Here is a 19,605-nt window from a genome sequence, read left to right as displayed (position 1 = left end):
GCCACAAGGGAAGGTGCTGATCTTAGGTCAAGGAGGTAAACAAGCAGCAGCTTTAGATGTCTCCCCCATCGCCTTCACCATCTCGGGAGAATGAGTAAGTCTTTCTAATCCTCAGCTTCATAGTTTATATCAGGGCTCAGCAAACACTTTCTTAAAGGGCCGGTTAGTAAATATTTTAGTTAGGCTTTGTGGGTCAGTTTCTGTCACAACCATTCAACTTCCCTGTTGTGGTACCAAAGCAGCCATAGCTGGTATAAAAACAAATCAGCATGGGTATAGTCCAATAAAGCTTCACCAAAGAAAAAAGTGGCAGGGCAGATTTAGCCTGTGGGGTCGTATTTGCTGATCCTGACTAATATAACAGGCATAGCGGTGGTACCTCCTGCATGGGGTCGTTAGGGAGACTGGGGACATTTTATTTACAAAGCACTAGGCGATTGCACATGCTCAAGTGTGCACTGGGTTTTCTTGTCATCTTATGATTACTGCTAATGTTATTGTTATTACTGCTGAATGTTACTGGAAAGCAGCTCTCAGGGAGAAAACCAGCTTTGCTGAGCTGTTCAGTGGTAAATGCTGGCATGCTTCCTCCTTGGGAGATGAACTTTCCTTTGGAGCCGAGAAGTGGATGGGGTAAATAAGCACTTGTCTCAGGGTCACAAAAGAGCCCAGAGGGAGGGAAATTGCAGGGTGCCAGGAATGTGCAGAGCTGACGATGCCAGCCACGCCTGAGACCTCCGGGGCAGGTTGGAGAGGGGAGGTTTCAGTCAAGTACATCCCAGGGCAGACTCTGGTCCTTTGGGCTGCTGGGACCAGCGGTGGGCTATGCTTGGGAGTGGCTTTGACCACAAGCTTTGGCATCAAACAGACTTGGTTTGGGGCTTCCCAGGTGGCACAGTGGTTAAGTATCCACCCGCCAGTGCAGGAGACATGGGTTCAGTCCCTGGGTTGGGAAGACCCTCTGGAGTAGGAAATGGTAACCCACTCCACTATTCTTGCCTGGACAATTCCACAGATAGAGGAGCCTGATGGGCTACAGTCCATGGGGTCACAGACTTAGTTTGAGTCTTGCTTTGACTGTTTTTCCTACCACATGACCTTGAGCAAGTTAGTAAGCCTTTCTGAGGCTCAGTTTTCTCATCTTTTAAATGGAACTTTTATGGTGTTGAGGGGAGAAATCAATGGGAAACACATGCGAAAGGCCTGGCCTGGTGTTTAGCACATAGTAAGTGCTTGACATTTGTTAGTAATTGTCATTATTACATCATTGACACTGTCCTCATCGTTAGCATCTTAATCTCATTTAACCTTTACAACAGTCAAGGGAGATGGGTATCATCATCCCTGCTTTATAAATGAGGCAACTGAGGCAAGGTGGGACCCCTGCCTTGGGTTTCAAAGGATGATGTACTTGACTTAGGGTACACCCAAGGGTCCCTTACACTCCCAAACATATACTACATTATGTCACCATGATAGGCCTTACTTCCAACACTGCCACTGTGTAGAGCATAGGGAGCAGCCCCGGCTTCTCCAAATTATTTCCATTTCATCCACAACTAACAAGATTGCATCACATCACTGATGCCTCATCCCACCCTGCAAAGCGGATATTTGCTAAGGAGCATCTGCAGGTTACTTTTGCAGAAGTTGGATGCTACAGGGACTTCCCTGGTGGTCCAGGGATTAAGAATCTACCAACCAAAGCAGGAGACATGGGTTCAGTCCCTGGACCAGGAAGATTCTACCTGCCGAGAGGCAACAGAGCTCATACACTGCAACTACGGAGCCCCTGCGCCACAACCGCTGAAGTCCGTGTGCCCTAGAGCCCGTGCACCACGAGGAGCAGCCACTGCAGCGAGAAGCCCGTGCACCACAACTAGAGCAGAACCCTCACCAAGCCGCAACCAGAGGAAGCCTGCGTGCGGCAAGACCCAGCACAGCCAGAAGTGAACACACGACGAAAAAAGGATCGTGCAGACGCCTAACTTGAACCTTCAGTGCTGAGGAGAAAGGAAATGAGCTCTCGGAGCTCGACCCCCTCTTGTGGCAGGGGGACCTACACGGCCTCACGCTTGCATCATGCCTTCCCGGAACCGCTTCCTCTGTCTCTCCTGACTGCTTTGGAACCTCTCAGCTTTTTTCATCATCTTATTTGCCTATATATATATATATTTTTTTTTGATAGGAGCCCAGCCCCACCAAAGTGTGAAATTTAGGGGACAAGAGCTCTTCTTCAAAGGTAAGGCCCTGACTATGACATGGGAGGGGTCAGAGATGGTGACCAGCTAGGGTGGCACAGAGATAACAAAGAGGAGAGTGGCATCCATATGCCAGCCTGGGGTCTTCTTTGCTGCCAGTTGTCCTGGGGTGGTCAGAAGCCTGCCTGGGAGGAGCTGGAAAGGACAGCGTCATGCGAAGTGGGGGGGCTGATGGGAGTCAGTGCACTTCCTCACTTTCTCTGAGTTGTCCCATCGCTTCCTGTTTCATTTCATACTTCATGAAGCTTGAGTTTGGTATTATGATACCATAATAATGCTATTATTATATGCATTTTGTGGATGAAAAACAGGCTGAGAAAGTTTAAATAACTTGCTCAAATTTATTCAGCTTATAAGCAGCAAGTCTGCCTGGCACCAAGGCATACAGTCCAGAAGACAGTAGGTGCTCAGTACATGTTTATTGAATTGATTTGCTCTTTTCCACATGCTGTTCTCAGCCATGTGAATCACCAGTTTATCCCATGCCAAGACTCAGTCTCAGTGGAATCTGCCAAACTGATATCTTTGTTCATTCATTCATTCCACAAGCAATTATTGCGTTCCTGCAGTCTTCCAGGTGCTGTTTCGTGCATGCTCAGTCCTGTCAGCCGTGTCTGGCTCTTTGTGACCCTATGGACAGTAGCCCGCCAGGCTCCTCTGTCCATGGAACTGTCCAGGCGAGAATACTGGAGTGGGTTGCCCAGCGCTTCTCTAGGGGACCGTCCTGACCCAGGGATCGCACCCACATCTCCTGTCTCCTTGCGCACTCCAGGTGGGTTCTTTGCCACCAGTGCCCCCTGGCAAGCCGAGGTGAAGGCACTGTCTCAAGTGCTGCTGTCAAATGCTGTTGTCTCTTCCTTCTCTGAGAAAGGGATTCTCTCCTTCTGAGAGAGGAAGTCCCTCCTTCCTGCCGAGAGCTCAGACACTCATGATGATCAGGACAGAATCCTGCTCTACAATCTGCCTCATAGGTAACCACTCTACTCAGTCTCTGCATCGCGGGACCTCCACTCCTTCCCACAGATGTCATCTGAAAAGACCATAGCCTCTCCCTCCACAAAGAACTTGCTGGCAAGACAACCGGTCTAACCATCCCCTGCGGTTGCTCAGGCAGTAGTGAGCTACCCTTGTTATCCTGCATTATAAAAACATTCGCTGGAATGTTCCTCTCTCTGCCGAGGCTCTCCCTCTGAAATGCTGTGGGACGGGGGTCTAAGTGCCTGCAGTCATACTGAGAGCACTGACATGGCCCCCATTACATCCATGGCGGGCGCTTGACAGGCGCTGAGCGTCCCGGGCCTCAGGGAATTGCGCTGGCCCTCAGAGAGCTCACAGTCTTGACATGGAGGCAGACCTGCGAGCACACTGCTGTGCTCTGGGGCAGTGGTGTCAGGCCTGAGCCCTTCGAAGGCAGGATGAGATGCATTTCACTTCAACTGCAGCAGGACCACTGCAGCTACAGTGTGGCCAACTCGAAGCCCCTCTTGCTGAAATGTCCCAATCCAGTGGATGTGAATTCCAGTCCCAGGTGAAGACAGAGCCCCCTGAGATGGTCTGGGGTGGAGTGATATACTCATGAGGGGTAAAGGGCATCAGTCAAAAGCATCAGCTACTTCACTGTGGTTAGAGGAGAAGGCAGGGGAATCTGGTGACGAGGCTGCAGAAGAAACCCTGCTCAGACAGACCGTCCTGTGAGCCTCCTCCCCCGGCCCCCCAGAGTCTGCCGCCTCCCTGTCCCGGTCCCACTGTGCACGCCCTGCTGGAGCACACCTCTCACACCCAGATGCTCCACTGCTCCCAGGAAGCAGGACAGGCTCTCTCCAAATGGGAGGCCACAGCTGAAAGGTGACTAGGATTCATCAGGTGAAGAATCAGAGGAAGAGCCCCGCAAAGGCATGGCAGCAAGAGCAGTACGAGACACTGGGTGGCAGGCCAGAGGGCCTGCTGTGCGGGGGAGCAAAGGTCCTGCTGAGTGCTCCTGTGGGCGCTGCTATTTCCTCTCACACCCACGTTTTAGAAAGGGGACCCTGTCGCTCTCTGGGCACCAGTTCTTCTCTTATCTATTGGCATTGGGCGTGGCCACAATGCCGCCTGGGTTTCAAACCCCGGTTCTGGGGTGTCCTCCAGGTCTGGCCATCAGGGCAGCATGGAGCTCAGCAGGCCTGGCTTCCTCCCTCCCCTGGGGATACCGTCTTTGTGTGCTTACTCTGAGCCAGGCAGGGACACCTGGCTCTGCTCATCCCACACTGGGCTCTGGTCCGCACACAGCTGGTGTGCACACGGGCAGCTGCCCCATTAGTCAGCCCGACTCTCCTGTCTCTTTTGATAAGGCAGAGATGAAGAGAAGCAATTGGGGAAGGAGTTTACAATGAACACAGGCGTGGAGCGAGGAGCTAGGGGACGACCCCATTCATGGAGATGAGGCGGCTGCGTGCCAAAGGGGTGCCTCAGAATGGCATCCATTAGGGCAGGACAATCACACCACAGGCAACCCTCAGAAGCCCTGAGGCCACCGGACACAACTGTCAGGCTGTCGCCTAGGGAGGACCCGGGTTAGCTTCTCTTTCAGACACTGTGTGGCATCAGTACTGGGAGTGCTTCTTTAGCACACCTGCTCCAGGACATCTTCTGAGCCTGCTGGTGCCCACCCCACTGGGGAGATCTGAGGGGAAGCAGAATGCCCTCATCCCACCGAGGGTGCCCCTCCCATGTTCCCGAGCTTCACGGACTTTGCCTTAAAAGGTGGCAGATTCCAAACAACCTTCAAACATCCATCTGCAGCTGCGCCTTCCACCCTCCCGCACCCCCAGCCCAGCTGGCTGGCTATGGCCTCTTCCTCCATCTGCATTCCTCACCTGATTTCTCTACAGGCTCCCTGCAGGCGGATGGCTGGTCACCAGCCTTGGGGACCAGAGAACGCCTGCGAGTCCCTGAGTTGGAAGTGCACCCTCTTACACTGGGATCGTCACAGCCAGCTAGTGTCTTTCCTCTTAGAACCTCTTTCCTCTTAGAACTTTTCCAAAGTGACTGGCACATCCGATAGATGTTTGTTGCCGAAGTGAATCTGAGAAATTCAACAGGTCTGTTTACTGGGGGACATCTCCATGGCTTGGCTCCATGCGTTACACCCCCTGGAAGTCTCTAAGTGGGGCTCCGACGTGGAGGTGCTTCCTGAGGTATTTAACCTCCCGTCCCTCTTCCAGGAGCATCTGGTGGAATCAGTGCTCCGTTTCATGAGCAGGCACTGCTTCAGAGGGCACCACCATTCTCTGTCAGCCCGCATTTACTGCGATGAGGCCAAGGGCTGAGCAGTGCAGTGGTCGCAGCCTGGCTTGGGATCCTAGGGACCTGCGCACTGCAACCTCCGCTCTGCGTCTTTCTTGTATAGCTAAGGGTACGTGACTTCACTTCTCTAGGCTTCAGGGTTTCCATCCTAATATTGGGATGGGAACTTTCCTGGTGGTGCACTGGCTAAGACTCTGCATTCCCAACACAGGGAGCCTGGGTTCGACCCCTGGTCAGGGAACTAGATCCCACACGCCACAACTGAAAGATCCCGTACGCTGCAACAAAGCCCGAAGATCCTGCATGCTGCAATGAAGGCTCGGCAGAGCCAAATGAACAGATACACGCGTGGGATGATGCTGCTGCCTACCTCAAGGGGTTGTAAGCAAAAGACGGCATGAATTAACGTATGGAAAGCACTCACAGGGATTGACACGGAGTCTACACGGTTAATGCCAGTCATTGGCATTATCATCAGCATCACTTTTTTTGACATGAAGATGAGGAAGAAGCAGAAATGAGTGTAGTGTAAGTATCTAATAATGAGACTTCAGACAGCTGGAATGACAGAGGAGTAGAGGGCAAAGGTCTCTTAAAGGATGAGCTCTGGGGAGGGCTTTGCGGGATTCAGAGGCACATAGACGGTGCTGGCAGGCAGGACCACGAATGTGGCCGAGAAGCAGGGGAAGAGGAACAGGAAGAGGATGCTCGCCAAGGCCACAAAATTCAAGTGAGCCGTGGGAATGCCTGGAGAACAGGTGGGGAGGCGGAGAGAGCCGGAGAAAACGCTGAACACTGGCTGAAGGCGAGCAGGGAGGACCTGGAATGCAGGCAACAGGGTTTGGACTTCATTGGATGAGGAACCAATGAGCAAAGGAAGAATAAAGTCCAAAAGGATTTTAAGAAAGAGCAGTTTGGAAACTGCTGCCCTTTAAGTCGCTTCAGTCATGTCTGACTCTGTGCGACCCCAGAGACGGCAGCCCACCAGGCTCCTCCATCCATGGGATTTTCCAGGCAAGAGTATTGGAGTGGGGTGACATTGCCTTCTCCATTAGAAGGCACTTACCTATTTTAAGAAACTTTTTTGGTGCAGGATGTGGTACAGAATGAGAGGCAGAAATGCCAGGGTGAGGAGGGAGTCCAACTAGGGGAGCACCAGAAGAGGAGGGGCAGGGAGGACAGAAGGGTGAGACCTGAGGGCCTCGCATCGCTGAGGCGGACTTGACAGGACACAAAGACCAACCTCCCTAAACCGGGCCTGACTTCTGAATGGAGCCGGGACCCTGTTGTGGAAACCAGGGCTTACGTCACCAGCGCAAGTGACTGGAGTGGCTGGACCCACCAAAAGGGCCTCATTCTTCCAGCCCAGTGGGATTCTCAACGAAAACGCATGGCTAGTGGCCCCTGCATTCGCCCCAAGTGGCTCCCTCCCTGAGTGCTGGGGAAAGCCCCACTTCACCCCGCCACAGCTCTGCAGGGCCCTCCTGGGCGTCGGGGCCTGTGCCTCTGCTTGCTGGCCCCCTGACACGTGGCCAAGTCTGACGTTCAGATCTTCTGTGTTATCTCAGAAGCAGAAGTGCTGGGCCAAGGTGGGTCTCAGGTGTGTGCAGCGGGGAGGAGGAGCCCCTTGGGATGCACCCTGAGGGGGCTCTTCTGCAGGGAAGTAGGATTCCTATCCTTTAGAGAAAGGGACCACACTGATACCCAGCTAGAAAGTGTATTTTAATCTTGGCCTCTCGCGGGAAAGCATGATACAAGACTGACCAAATCGGCTCTGCCAGCTCATTCCAGGCACGTGAATCAATGTCCCCAGCCTCCCATCAAGCCTCTGAACGAAGCCCAGGCAGATGGAACCAAGGTATCATTATGGGGAAATGGGCTGGGGATTAGGGATGCTGGCCTGAGTTTCCAGCCTCATTTTTTACCTTTTTGAAATCCCCACTCCTTTGATATTCACACAGCATCATGTCGAAGAAGATTGGGATGGTGGCTTTCCGGAGCTCAGCCTCAGGGATAAGTGTCATCTCTAATATGGGTCCCACCATGCCTGGGATGAAGCAGATTTTGTTCTGGCCTGAAAGAGAAGAGGGACATGGGCCCATGAGACCATTTTCGTGATTTCAAAGGAGAACCAGACCAAGCCTGGGAAAATAAAAAAGGGAGGCAGAACAGTAAAAACAAAAGTTAACACTTATACAGTTGTTTACCCGGAGCCAGGCACCATTTTGGACACTTTACATATATTAACTCGTGTAAATGATGCGTGCATCACCCAAAACAAGCCCCGTTGTTAGGGATAATGACCCAGGCGTGTAGAGGCACACTGCTGTTTACAAGGCTTTTCACCTGCATTATCTCCTTTGCAAACAGGGCCCTGATGGAGTGTGTTAGCGACGGCAAATCACAGGGATACTTGAAATCATGTCTGTCTGCCACACAAGCCATGTTTCTGAGATTTGGAAACATGCTTTTTTTTTTTTACCAACTGTTTTGTGAAAACAAGAAAAGCAAAATTTGCTGCCAAAAACCTGCTATAAAAGTATGGTCAGTGCAATAGTGGGAGTTAAAACCCTGCTTTATGGTCAGATCAACTACAGCTTCTTGTTTCTCCTTCCTCACTTCAAGGCACTCCTGTGTCCCCTCCCCTGCCCCCTGGCATTGTCACCACGCTGGCCTGGATCCAGGGTCACCAGCTCACCAGCCGCCTTATCGCCAGGCCTGTGCTCCTGCTGCTCCTTTGTTGACCATAGTTTTTCCTGCCTGTTCCTCAACATCTGCCCATTACCACCTGGTTTCCCATGGATAGACAGATACACTTTAAAAAAGCCCTGCCACATGCCCACCCCACCCCTAGCTCCATCAGATGCCCTGCCCTGGCTAGTGGTCTGTGTCCTTAGCCAACTTGGCAACGATGGCTTCGTTTGATAGACAACGGCCTCTCCCACGGAGAGCTCTGTGAGAGCAGAGAGCATGTCTGTTCTTATTACATCTGTAGCACTGAGCTTAAAGCCTACGATAACCTCAGTAAATGTCCACTGAAGGAGGAAATAAATGTGTCTAGCTCCTATACTCACTGGCTATATTGGACTTGGAGATGTGTCATAAACATGCAATTGCCATGCCCACCTGCTGAGATGACCGCGTGAAAACACGTCTGTGTAGACTTCGTAGGGGGCTCCCCTAGGGGTTCAGGGGTAAAGAACCCCCTGCCACCGCAGGAGATGCAGCTTCGATCCCTGGGTTGGGAAGATCCCTTTGAGTAGGAAATGGCAACCCACTCCAGTATTCTTGCTTGGGAAATCCCATGGACAGAGGAGCCTGGCAGGGTACAGTTCATGGGTTTGCAAAAGAGTCAGACATGACTTAGTGACTAAACAACAACAATAACAACACTTAGACAGAGCCTAGGATAATCAGCCCCGCGGCAGGGCCAGTGGGGCCAAGTGGTGAAGGGCACTGTGGTTTGGTCTGCTGCTGCTGCTGCTGCTAAGTCGCTTCAGTCGTGTCCGACTCTGTACGACCCCATGACGGCAGCCCATCAGGCTCCCCCGTCCCTGGGATTCTCCAGGCAAGAACACTGGAGTGGGTTGCCATTTCCTTCTCCAACGCATGAAAGTGAAAAGTGAAAGTGAAGTCGCTCTGTCGTGTCTGACTCTTAGTGACCCCATGGACTGCAGCCTACCAGGCTCCTCTGTCCATGGGATTTTCCAGGCAAGAGTAGTGGAGTGGGGTGCCATTGCCTTCTCTGGTGGTTTGGTCTAGATTGCCTGAAATAGGCAAATGGATCCTCCATCAACTAGCTGTGACGGTGGGCAAGCTGGCCTCTTGAGGCCTCTGTGTCTTCACCTCTAATATGAGAGAATAATAGGAATTATTATTTATCAAGTGCCTGGCACATGGCACACTTTGCACAGTGTTCGCTATCACTGCTGTGATGTTTGGCCAAAATGAACCATGAAGGGCAGCCTTGTCGAGTAGAGTTGAGCAGACTCCTCAGAACACCCACATCAGACATGGCAGAGAAAGGGAAACGGAGGGGCGCTCAGGAACTGCGGGGATTTCCTGGGGAGCATGGGCAAGCCCATCCCAGCAACCCTGCCAGTGAAGCTGACACCCAGGTGTTTCGTTGGCAGCTGGGTCTTTCTCCTCCTGACTCTCAGAGCCCAGGAAGCCCATCCCGCTTTTCCCCACCGTCAAGGTGAACATGGCATTGGTGGTCTGTGCCTGGGGGAGAGGGCTCCTGGGGTACAGAAATTCAGGCAGTATGGCGTACAGCCTGGCACTGTTGCTTTCGATTAAAGCTGAGTAAAGGAGCCAAGAGGGAAGGCTGCAAGAAAATGAATTTTAATTCAGCCTAAATGAGGCTTAATGTTGGAGTGAGTGTTTCCCCAGAATTCAGATAAAAAAGGCATCATCTTAGGAATATCTTCAGTTAGTGAGAAATAGTGCAGGCAGGGAGAGAGGTGAGTGAAACATGAAGACACTTTTCCAGGATACCAGCTTCATTATGCGGTGTTTGCATTATACTCTGCATTGTTCCAAACAGAAAAACAAAAACAAAAACAAAAACAAAACTAAACTAGCTTTCTTGCAGATTTATAGTAACTGCTAATCTAGGTTTCTGATTTTGTCCTTCAAGATCCTTTAAACCCTCAGTGGGGTTTTAAAATTCAAAGTCGAGTATAATAATAAGTAGCAGGTAAATGGGAAACTGTCAGATAAGCCACCATGGAATGGAGAAATTGCTTATGTGACAAAAGCCTTTAGAATACTGGAGGGCATTGGGTCTGATAAAGATATATTTGAGATGGTTTAAAATAAAGAGCAGACATGCCATAGACTAGGGATTTCCTAGGCACTTCTGACCTGCATTCTTTGCAGTCAGTTGAAGAGATGTTCAGAAGAATGGGGAAAGAGGAGAGAGAGATGATGATGATTTCTAAATGCAGTGTGATCTCAATGGCCCTTACAATGCTCCATAAAAAATTTTATTCATTTACATCAGAAATGGAATTTGAGCACATAGGATTTTGTGTTCAAGTAATCTGAATGTGTGCCTTTATACACACAGATGTGCACACAGGCACACACACAGAGAACATATTTGTGGCTAAGTGAATGTGAACTCATTTTGAAAAAAATACTCATTCAAGAGACATACCTGCTATTGTTCTTGAAAAAAGGCAAGGAAGGGAATGGGTGAGAGGGTCTTTCTCACATAATGGAAGCTGACTCTCACTGGGAACAGATACCAATTAGAAAAGGCTTTTAAAGTCCCAACAAGTCAGTGGGATAAGTCCAGACGCCGAGTTGCCCAGGCTCTGGGGAAGCATCTGGCAGAAGTGCGAGCGCAGGGAGGAGCTGGGGTCTGTGAGAGGAAAGCCGGCCACTGTGTTCCCCTTCTGGTCTATGCAACGGCCTGCCTGTCCTGCCTCGCCAGGGAAAGGTGAGAGTGCAGGTGAAGGTCTGAGAGCATGAGGAAGGCAGCCTGACAGAAACAAGAAAGAACAGGGAGATGGACGCGGGGAGGGTGGGGAAAGAGGACGGGAGAAGGCTACCCTGTGGACCAGGCTGAGCATGAAGGTGGGAGCGTCCCTGACTCAGGAGGCTGACAGGAGACCTGGGGTGCTCAAACTGAGAGCAGGAGACCCTCTGAGTCTGGCACAGACCCTGAAATGAGCAGGATGAGGGCGAGTTATCACCCTCTGGATTTCAGAGTCCTGCAAGCCTCCTGGAGACTCTGAAATGAAGCTGGGTTGATCAGAAATGACCCCGCTCATTGAAAAGAGGAAGAAGGAACGCAGATCTCTGCCTCTCCATCTCAAGCTTGGAAAATGTCCCTCTTGGTACTGATCTAAGACAGGCGGTCGAGTCTCTCCTTGTGGCCCAGAACGTGCCTGGCCCAGCTTCCCTCCAGGCCCTATAGAGTCTCTGAGCCCGACAACCTGCCTCAAACTCCCCCACTGCCACTCCAGACTGTATGGCTTTGTGAAGAAGTGAGGTGTAGCTGCTCAGTCATGTCCACCTCTTTGCAATCCCCTGGACTATAGCCCAGCAGGCTCCTCTGTCTGTGGGATTTCCCAGACAAGGATCCTAGAGTGGGTAGCCATTCCCTTCTCCATGGGATCTTCCCAACTCAGGGATGGAACCCGAGTCTCCCGTGTTGCAAGCAGATTGTTTTACCCTCTGAGCCACCAGGGAAGCTTTGTGTCTGTCACTTAATGTTCCCTAGCCTCTACTATCTCATCTGGGGTCTTCTCTGGTGGCCCAGTAGCCAGCACTCCATGCTCCCAGTGCAAGGGGTGTGGGTTCAATCCCTGGTCGAGGGATATCAATACCCCACATGTCATATGGCACTGGCCAAAATAAATAAATAAAAATATTAAAAACATATTATCTCATCTATTAAATGGAGATATAATCATAGTCCCTGCCTGAAGAATTGTTGAGAAGCTTAAAACAAAGGGCTCCGTACAGGGTCTGGTTCGTTAGAAAGGCTCAGCAAACGTTGATGTTGAGTGTGCTGATGCCAATGCTGAGCAGCAAGAGCTCGGCCCAGGGTGAGCTGTGGGAAAAGCAATGTAAGAAGCCGCGTTCTGACCCCATGGCGCCCCTGGGGCTTTTCAGGAAAGTCTCAGGCTGGTCAATTTGTTCGTTTACTTCTGGAGTAAAGGGCTGGCACGGAAGGAGGTTGCATCAGATGTATCTTATCTCCCACAGCTGACATTACCAGCCTCCAAACCCTTCTCTATCCCATCGAAACATGCTCTTATCTCTCCTCAAAGAGGTCTGACAACCCCAGTCTAATCATGTTGTCCACAGCTACAGTCCTTGCATGGGTCCCCTTGGTCTGCAAGCCCATTTGGCCCGAAGCCCCATCTCCACACCCTGCCTCCTCCCCTCAGCCTGCACCCCGCCCCGCGCTGCCCACCATGCTCGTCCCTCCTGTGCCCAACTCCACCCGAGTCCCACCACCACTGGCCCCACAAGCAAACGTTACTTGTTCTCTATCCAATATGGAGGCCACTTGGCCATAGTGTCTTTGAGCAGCTGGAATTAGGCTAGTCCAAGTTGAGATGTGCTGCAAGTGTAAAAAACCCACTAGATTTCAAAGAAAGAGTTTTGGAAAACAAACCAAAAAAGGTAACCTATCTCAATAATGTTTTATGTTGGTTATATGTTGAAATGGTAACACTTTGGAATATGGGGTTAAATAAAATATATTGTTAACAATAATTTCACTGAGTTTAATCTTTTTAAAAAACGTGGATGCTAGAGCATTTAAATTTAGACAGGTAGCTCACAGGTTAGTTCCTTAGGACACCACAGCTCTGGGGCTCAGAGCTCCCCCAGTCTTCATCGAGGCCACCTCGAGCTCACTCATTAGGCAGGAGTCCTTTATACACTCTCTGGGTGCCCCAGCTTCTGTTCTACAGCTATTTTCCTTTACAGACATAATTAAATAGCTCAGCAATCAGTATGTTACTATTCAGTGCAAGTCCGTGAGGTTGGGGGCTATGTCTCTAACTACAGCTGTCTTCGGTTGCAGCCTCAGCCACTAGCACAGTGCCTGACCTATAAGGCTACTTGTCTTCATTTCCAGTTGCTGCTGTTATAAATCACCACAGGCAGTGGCTTAGCACAACACAAACTAATCTTATGGTTCTGGACACTGATGTATAGAACAGTCTTATGGACTCTGTGGGAGAGGGAGAGGGTGGGAAGATTTGGGAGAATGGCATTGAAACATGTAAAGTATCATGTATGAAACGAGATGCCAGTCCAGGTTCGATGCACGATACTGGATGCTTGGGGCTAGTGCACTGGGGAGGGAGGAGGGAGGAGGGTTCAGGATGGGGAACACATGTATACCTGTGGCGGATTCATTTTGATATTTGGCAAAACTATTACAATTATATAAAGTTTAAAAATAAAATAAAATTTAAAAAAAGAAAATAAACTGGATGAAACATAGGAAAAAAAAAAAGAAGTCTGAAATGGGTTTCTCTGGGCTAAAGTCAAGTGTGAGCAGGGCTGAGTTCTCTCTGGAGGGTCTGAGGAAGAAACCGCTTCCTTCCCTTCTCCAGCCTCTAGAGGCTGCCCGCATTCCTTGGCTCACCGCCCCTTCCTCCATCTTCAAAGCCAACAGTATTGCTTTTTCTAATCTTTCTCCAACTCCCCTGCCTCCTTTCTTCACTTCTAAGGTCCCTGTAATTTCTTCTGGTCCATCTGGACAGTCCAGGATAGTCTTACCATCTTCAAGATCCTTAATCATGCCTAAAAAGTCCACTTTTCCATGTAAGGTAATTTATGAACAGGAGCTGGGGTCAGGACTTGGACACCTTTGGTAGGCTATTCTGCCTGTCACAGTGCTCAGTATTTGTTGCTAAATGAATAAATGGATGGTTGGTTGGATGGATGGATGGATGGGTGGGTGGATGGATGGATGCCTTTCTAATCCCATTCCCTATTTCTGCCCAGCAGCTTCTCCCCAACTCAAGGAAGTCACGTTTGCTTAGGCTGATCGTTCGCTTGGAATAGTTGCTGCCCTTTCAGCTCTGACCACCCTGGGGTCTAACTCAAGAGCCATTGACTCAGTACAGCTTTCCTCCTCTTTGCCTTAACTCCTGAGTCTCGACCACACATTTCACATTAAGGAATGTGCTTTTATTTTATCCTGTGTGTAGAGGTCAATGGTGGGCTTTTCCAGGGAGGGCAGGGACCATGCCTTATATGTCCCCAACTCTCTCATCCTCCCCTTGTGCTTAGCGGTGAGCCGGACCCTCCACAGATGCTGAAAAAGTGACAGTTCAGTTGCTCTCACAGCTCTGCTGGGAGCGACCTCCCCACATGTAAGGCCATGATGCCAGCCACTGGAATTTATCTTTCTCTCCCATGAAGACTGTTAACACAGCAGACCAGCATTAACCCCAGCGAACATGGGCTGGTTAAGTACAAAGTCATTTTCACAAAATGTGCATTGCTTCCCTCCTAGCGGAAATCAAATGTTACGATGCTACACTATCAGGGAAAGTCAATTATATTTGGTATTATCCAGGATCCAAACATACAGATAGCATTAACCCTTTAGTGGCTGGATCCTGGTACGGATCCTTCTCTCTATTAAGGCCTCCTTGCATGTATTTTCTCTCACAAAAGCGTGCGTGCACACACACACACACACACAAACACACTTGTCTAGACTTTTCCTTGAATAGTCTTCCAGCCTGAGATTATCTTTGCAATTAGCTATCTTATAATCACAGGGCTGCTCAAATCATTCTTGATGAGAAGAAGATGATGATGCTGATGATCATGGTGATGAAGCCCTGATTGCTTTGGGCATTAAAACAAAATTTTAAAACTTAACAGGCATTATGATTTACTCATTATCAGTAGTCTTTGGAAAACATAGTTTACTATTTCCCATCCTTTGAAAATATTTTGCATATTCTGGAAAAAAAATATTAGTAAGAACACTGGACTTCAGTGGCTCTTTTGTCTCATCTGAGTCACTGATTTGCTGTTGACCTTGGGAATGTCCTTGTACTTCTCTGGGCCTCAGTGACCTTGCCTATAAAATCAGGGCACTGAATTAGATGATACATCAGGTAGGGTAGTAGCAGGCTTTAGCTAAACTGAGTAAGCTCTGTTTAGTTTTCCTCCTTAAGACAGTCAGTCTAGAGCTGCTTCTCCATCCTTAGGGTGCGACTCTTCATGGCTTCAGGGTGGCCACTGCACCTCCAGGCATCTTCTTCTTTCCCAGAAAGGAACAAAGGGAAAGACTACAAGCAAAACAATGTGCTATGCTCACTGCTATGCCCTGCCTTTCATTTTAATTAGGAAAAAGTTTTTCCCGAAACCCCAAGAAGTGTATTTCTGTTGATTCTCTTCAGATAGAGCTGGGTGGGTCACATGGCCACCGCTAGCTACAAATCATTGTTAACTGGACAAACTGTGATCACGAAAAAAAATAAATCAGGGATCGGTCAGCCAGGAAGAAGGAAGGAAGGGCTATCTTGTGGCACTCAGCCAGGCTTGCCACCGACAGCGTCCATGCTTCACTCTGTGCTGGATGTTTCAGAAGCTGCACTTTAACACTCATCATTGCCCAATGCAGTGTCCTCACTGCAGTGGTCTCCCATGCACACAGTGCTCGGTGCTGGTTGGGATTAGCAGATTAACCTCGTTAGCTTGCTGAGAAAGCCTGCTAATGCCAGCATCTGGCCGAAGACAAAGCAGGATGGGACTGGGGACCCATCCATTCACTCTGCCTCCTCTTTCTGCTCCCCTATCCCTGAAGCAGATGGGCAAGGAGAAGGCAGCAGGAAAGTCGCTTCAGGCCAATACACCTTCCTCTTCCAAGGAGTCCAGGCTAAGAGATGAGGAGATGGCCATCCTTGCAACAGAATTTTTTTACTTTTTGTTTTCTACAGCAGACATCTGTGTCTTTGTTCGATTTCTCCGTAACTCCATGAACATTTTACTTTGGGAAACTCTGCCTGCCTTGATGGATGGAGGCTTGGTGGGGGCATTGATGGAGTGGTCACCCAAGGAAGAACAACAGAAAGGTGTCTCCTAGAGACTGGACCTTTAGCAGAGTGATGTAGGCATAGAACATCCTAAAGGCAACATCACATCACCTGTCCTGGATCCTTGAGTGGCTCTAATCCTACCCTTCATAGCCCATTTCCCTTGCCCTTCCAATTAGTGCCTTCTCCAATTAAGGCAGCCACAGCCGGCATCTCTTTCTTGCAACCCCCAAACCTGAACAAATATATCTTTGAATTCCGCTAATTCACCCCACAGGTACTTGCATACAGCAAGGGGTCCATGGCGCTCTGGACAGACACACCAGCGTACTTGTCCTGTTGGGGTTCATTGTTCCACTGCTCAGGCATGTCTGACGCCTTGCAACTCCATGGACTACAGCATGCCAGGCTTCCCTGTCTTGAATCCACCTCCCATCCACTCTGTGATGCTGGACACACACTCTCTGCCTCTCTGAGCCTCGGTTTCCTTGTTGGTAAATCGGTGGGTTGGACAGACCTGTAGCTTCAAACTATTCTCTGAAGTGCTTCAGGGTTTCTCCCAGAAACTCTGCAGGGGTCTCCATGGGAGCTCAGGAGAGTAGTTCTACCCACCACCCCTCCCCACCTGACCCCATCCCACTTCAATTAGAACAGCTTGGCTTTCATCCAATTTCTGTATTGAGCAGGGTATATTCTTTTTATTGGTCCTCAGCTAGAAATAAACATTTGAAAAATGCTGGACAATATGCTCTCTAAAGGACCCTTCCAGTTCTGATGTTCTGTGATTCTAAGCAGGTAGAGTATTTGGTAACATCTTTTCATTCATCAGCATAATTGGGAGCGCAGGAGCTCCTGCCAAAACAATCTATATCTAAATAAAATCTTCTATGTGCAAAACAACGGCAATGAAGGACATTCAGAAAAGTGCAGGCTGTGCGGAGGAACCGGAAACAAACAAAGCACAGATCCCTGTTTTGCAATCCCGGCAACACTTGGGATGTAGATCTGGGAGAGGAAGCCCACCACAGCTTTACCTCGTCTTTGCTGCTGCAAAGCAGGGAAGGCAAACTCATCTGCAGGCTGAGTCTGGGCCCCTTGTTTCACCGGACACATGTGGTGCTTTTAAAACTTTCAGCTAGTTACCACCAATATTAATAAATTAGAAAATGCATTTAAAAATTATGTTTCCGGGCTTCTTTTGATAAACTAGAAGCTGTGACAATGTCAGCCTTGAATTCTAATAGGACAGAAGTCTACCAGGCAGGATACCAACTGCTCCTTCCAGCTGGGGTGCACCTGCCTCAGTTTGCAGCAGCCCCACGACTCCCTCCCAGACTCCTGCCCTGAGGCCAGATGCTGGCTGCCACTTGTACTATGCACTTTTTTCCTATGGCACGGTAGTGGTAAATGACACACAAAACATTTCTTTTATCCCTATCATTATCCAAAGTAGAGAAACAAAAATGCTGTTCCAAAAACACAGGGCAGAGATGGCATTTCTTTTGGTTATGGCTTGCAAAAGAGGGGAGTTTCGTACACACACGTACACACACACATGTACACATACAGAGGATACTTGGTAATGTCTAGTGGCTCAGAGGGTGAACAATCTGCCTGCAATGCGAGAGACTCGGGTTCGATCCCTGGGTCAGGAAGATTCCCTTGGTGAAGGGAATGGCAACCCACTCCAGTAATTTTGCCTGGAGAATCCCATGGATAGAAGAGCCTGGAGGGCTACAGTTCACGGGGTCATAAAGAGTCAGACATGATTGAAATGACAGCATGCACGCAAAGATATTTTTGGTTGTTACAACTAAGGAGGATACTGTCATAACAGGGTGAAAATGATGATACAACTCTTGCATGGGTGTGGCCTCCTTGGCTTCCCACTCGCAGTGCTTGCCCTTCCGAGCCTCACAGACACCCTGGGAGACGGCGCTGTCTCCCCAAGCTGGGCCAGTGTCACTCGGGCCCCTGCTCTGCACCTCACAGCATGCAAATGACAAGGCAAGGCCCCCAGCAGAGGCGGAGTCTGTTCTGGGCCTGATCCCCAGCTCTCCCTTCAGTTTTGGGAACCAGTCTACGACCCTGCTACCAGCATGTGTTCTTGACCTGAGTGCAATGCTGCCAGCAAACACAGAGCCCAGACAGATGGCCTCGTGCTTTCCCGACAATGAATGCACCTTGCTGGGAAGGGCGAGGAACAGCTGTCCAGGAAGTCAGATGGGACTGATAGATACTAAGAGGTATGGGGAGGTGATTTAGGTTGAATCCAAGAGACAGGCAGAGTCCTGCAAGTGCCCTATTGAAGAGAGCACATCTAAGACGAGCACAGAGCAGTTCAGCAGCAGAGTCAAGGAGGATGCTCAAAATAGGAGGCAAAAGAGCTCACTACTTGTTACTAATTATTCATCCGTCTACCCATTCATCCTTTCTGCACAGATTTATGGACAGGATTCAGGCCTTGGGCAAGGTGTGCAGCCCCCATCCTTGTGAAATCAAAACCAAGCTCTGCAGCTTGCTACTGTTTCATCTCAAGCAAGCTCCTTCCCTCTGAGTTCCCTGATCGATAAGATGAGGGGGAAATGTTTCCATCTCGCAGGAGGTGATGTGAAGATTAAATAAAATCTCCTTGTACAGGGCTGACTCAGACTCTCAATAAATGTCTTGCTGACTCCATCTCCCCTTCCTTCCTCCCATAGGTACCACTCAGCTTGCTCAGGATTCCTGTAGCTCACTGAAGCAGGGACAGCTTCTGGGGTCACCTTCCAGCTCAAATCATATCACAGGAGAACCTCATCTGCCACAGGATCAATTCTCCCCCATGAGTTTGGAGGGCCTGTGGTAGATCACAACATCACACAAGAAGCAGGACGCAGAATGCACACCAGTCAGCAGGAAGCACACGTGACAGGGAGGCCATGCATTCCCACAGCAGTCATGCTCCTTCTCCTTGTAAATTCCAGTTTGATTTCTTAACCCCTCAGGGGCGTCAAGGAGAAGCAGATCCACAGCTGTTTTGGGGGGTGGGAGGTTGGGATGGGCACTCTCTCTCATCAGGCACTTATTAAGGACCTGGGGTGTGTACAGTGATAAACTGTTATTTCAAGCTTCCTCTGCTGAAACCCCCATGGCCCTCTTAACAGATGGTCTTCAAGAAGGAGCCTGGCATGTGCAGATGTGTCTGTCTGAATGCCTCTGCCTACTCACCAAGCTTGTACCACATATCACGGATGGAGAAGCCAATTAGCCGTCTCATGTCCCCATACCTAGGAGAAACAAAAAAAATGTCTGCTTCAGGCATCACCTCAGAGATTCTCACAAACCTCCCCCCTCCTTTTCAGGAGCTCCAAATGCAACCTACTTATTCAGGATTTTGTTGTATTTGGCGTGCGAGAACTGCTCCAGCTGCAGAGAATCCTGAGTGATAAAAGCCACTGCCAGATGAAAGTAGTTGTTCCACAACTGTGAATGAAAGAACGGAGAACCGTCATCGGGAGGGCCGAAGTGGGGAAGCACATTAAACG

The 19,605-nt window shown here is 49.7% G+C and overlaps 1 protein-coding gene across 1 annotated transcript in view; it reads right to left on the bottom strand.

Moving 5' to 3' along the window:
• The window catches only part of DOCK2 (dedicator of cytokinesis 2), a 457,789-nt gene that overhangs the window by 59,324 nt on the left and 378,860 nt on the right, over nt 1-19,605 (bottom strand). Inside the window, exons 31-33 of the mRNA XM_027520183.1 lie at nt 19,443-19,543; nt 19,289-19,347; nt 7,472-7,620 (exon numbers count right to left, since the gene is read on the bottom strand). Coding sequence (XP_027375984.1) covers nt 7,472-7,620; nt 19,289-19,347; nt 19,443-19,543 — 309 coding nt within the window. The remainder of the gene's footprint in view (nt 1-7,471; nt 7,621-19,288; nt 19,348-19,442; nt 19,544-19,605) is intronic.

Source organism: Bos indicus x Bos taurus, chromosome 20 (assembly GCF_003369695.1).
Source record: "Bos indicus x Bos taurus breed Angus x Brahman F1 hybrid chromosome 20, Bos_hybrid_MaternalHap_v2.0, whole genome shotgun sequence".
In the NCBI taxonomy this organism is placed as follows: domain Eukaryota; kingdom Metazoa; phylum Chordata; class Mammalia; order Artiodactyla; family Bovidae; genus Bos; species Bos indicus x Bos taurus.
This window is presented reverse-complemented; position numbering and strand designations above follow the sequence as displayed.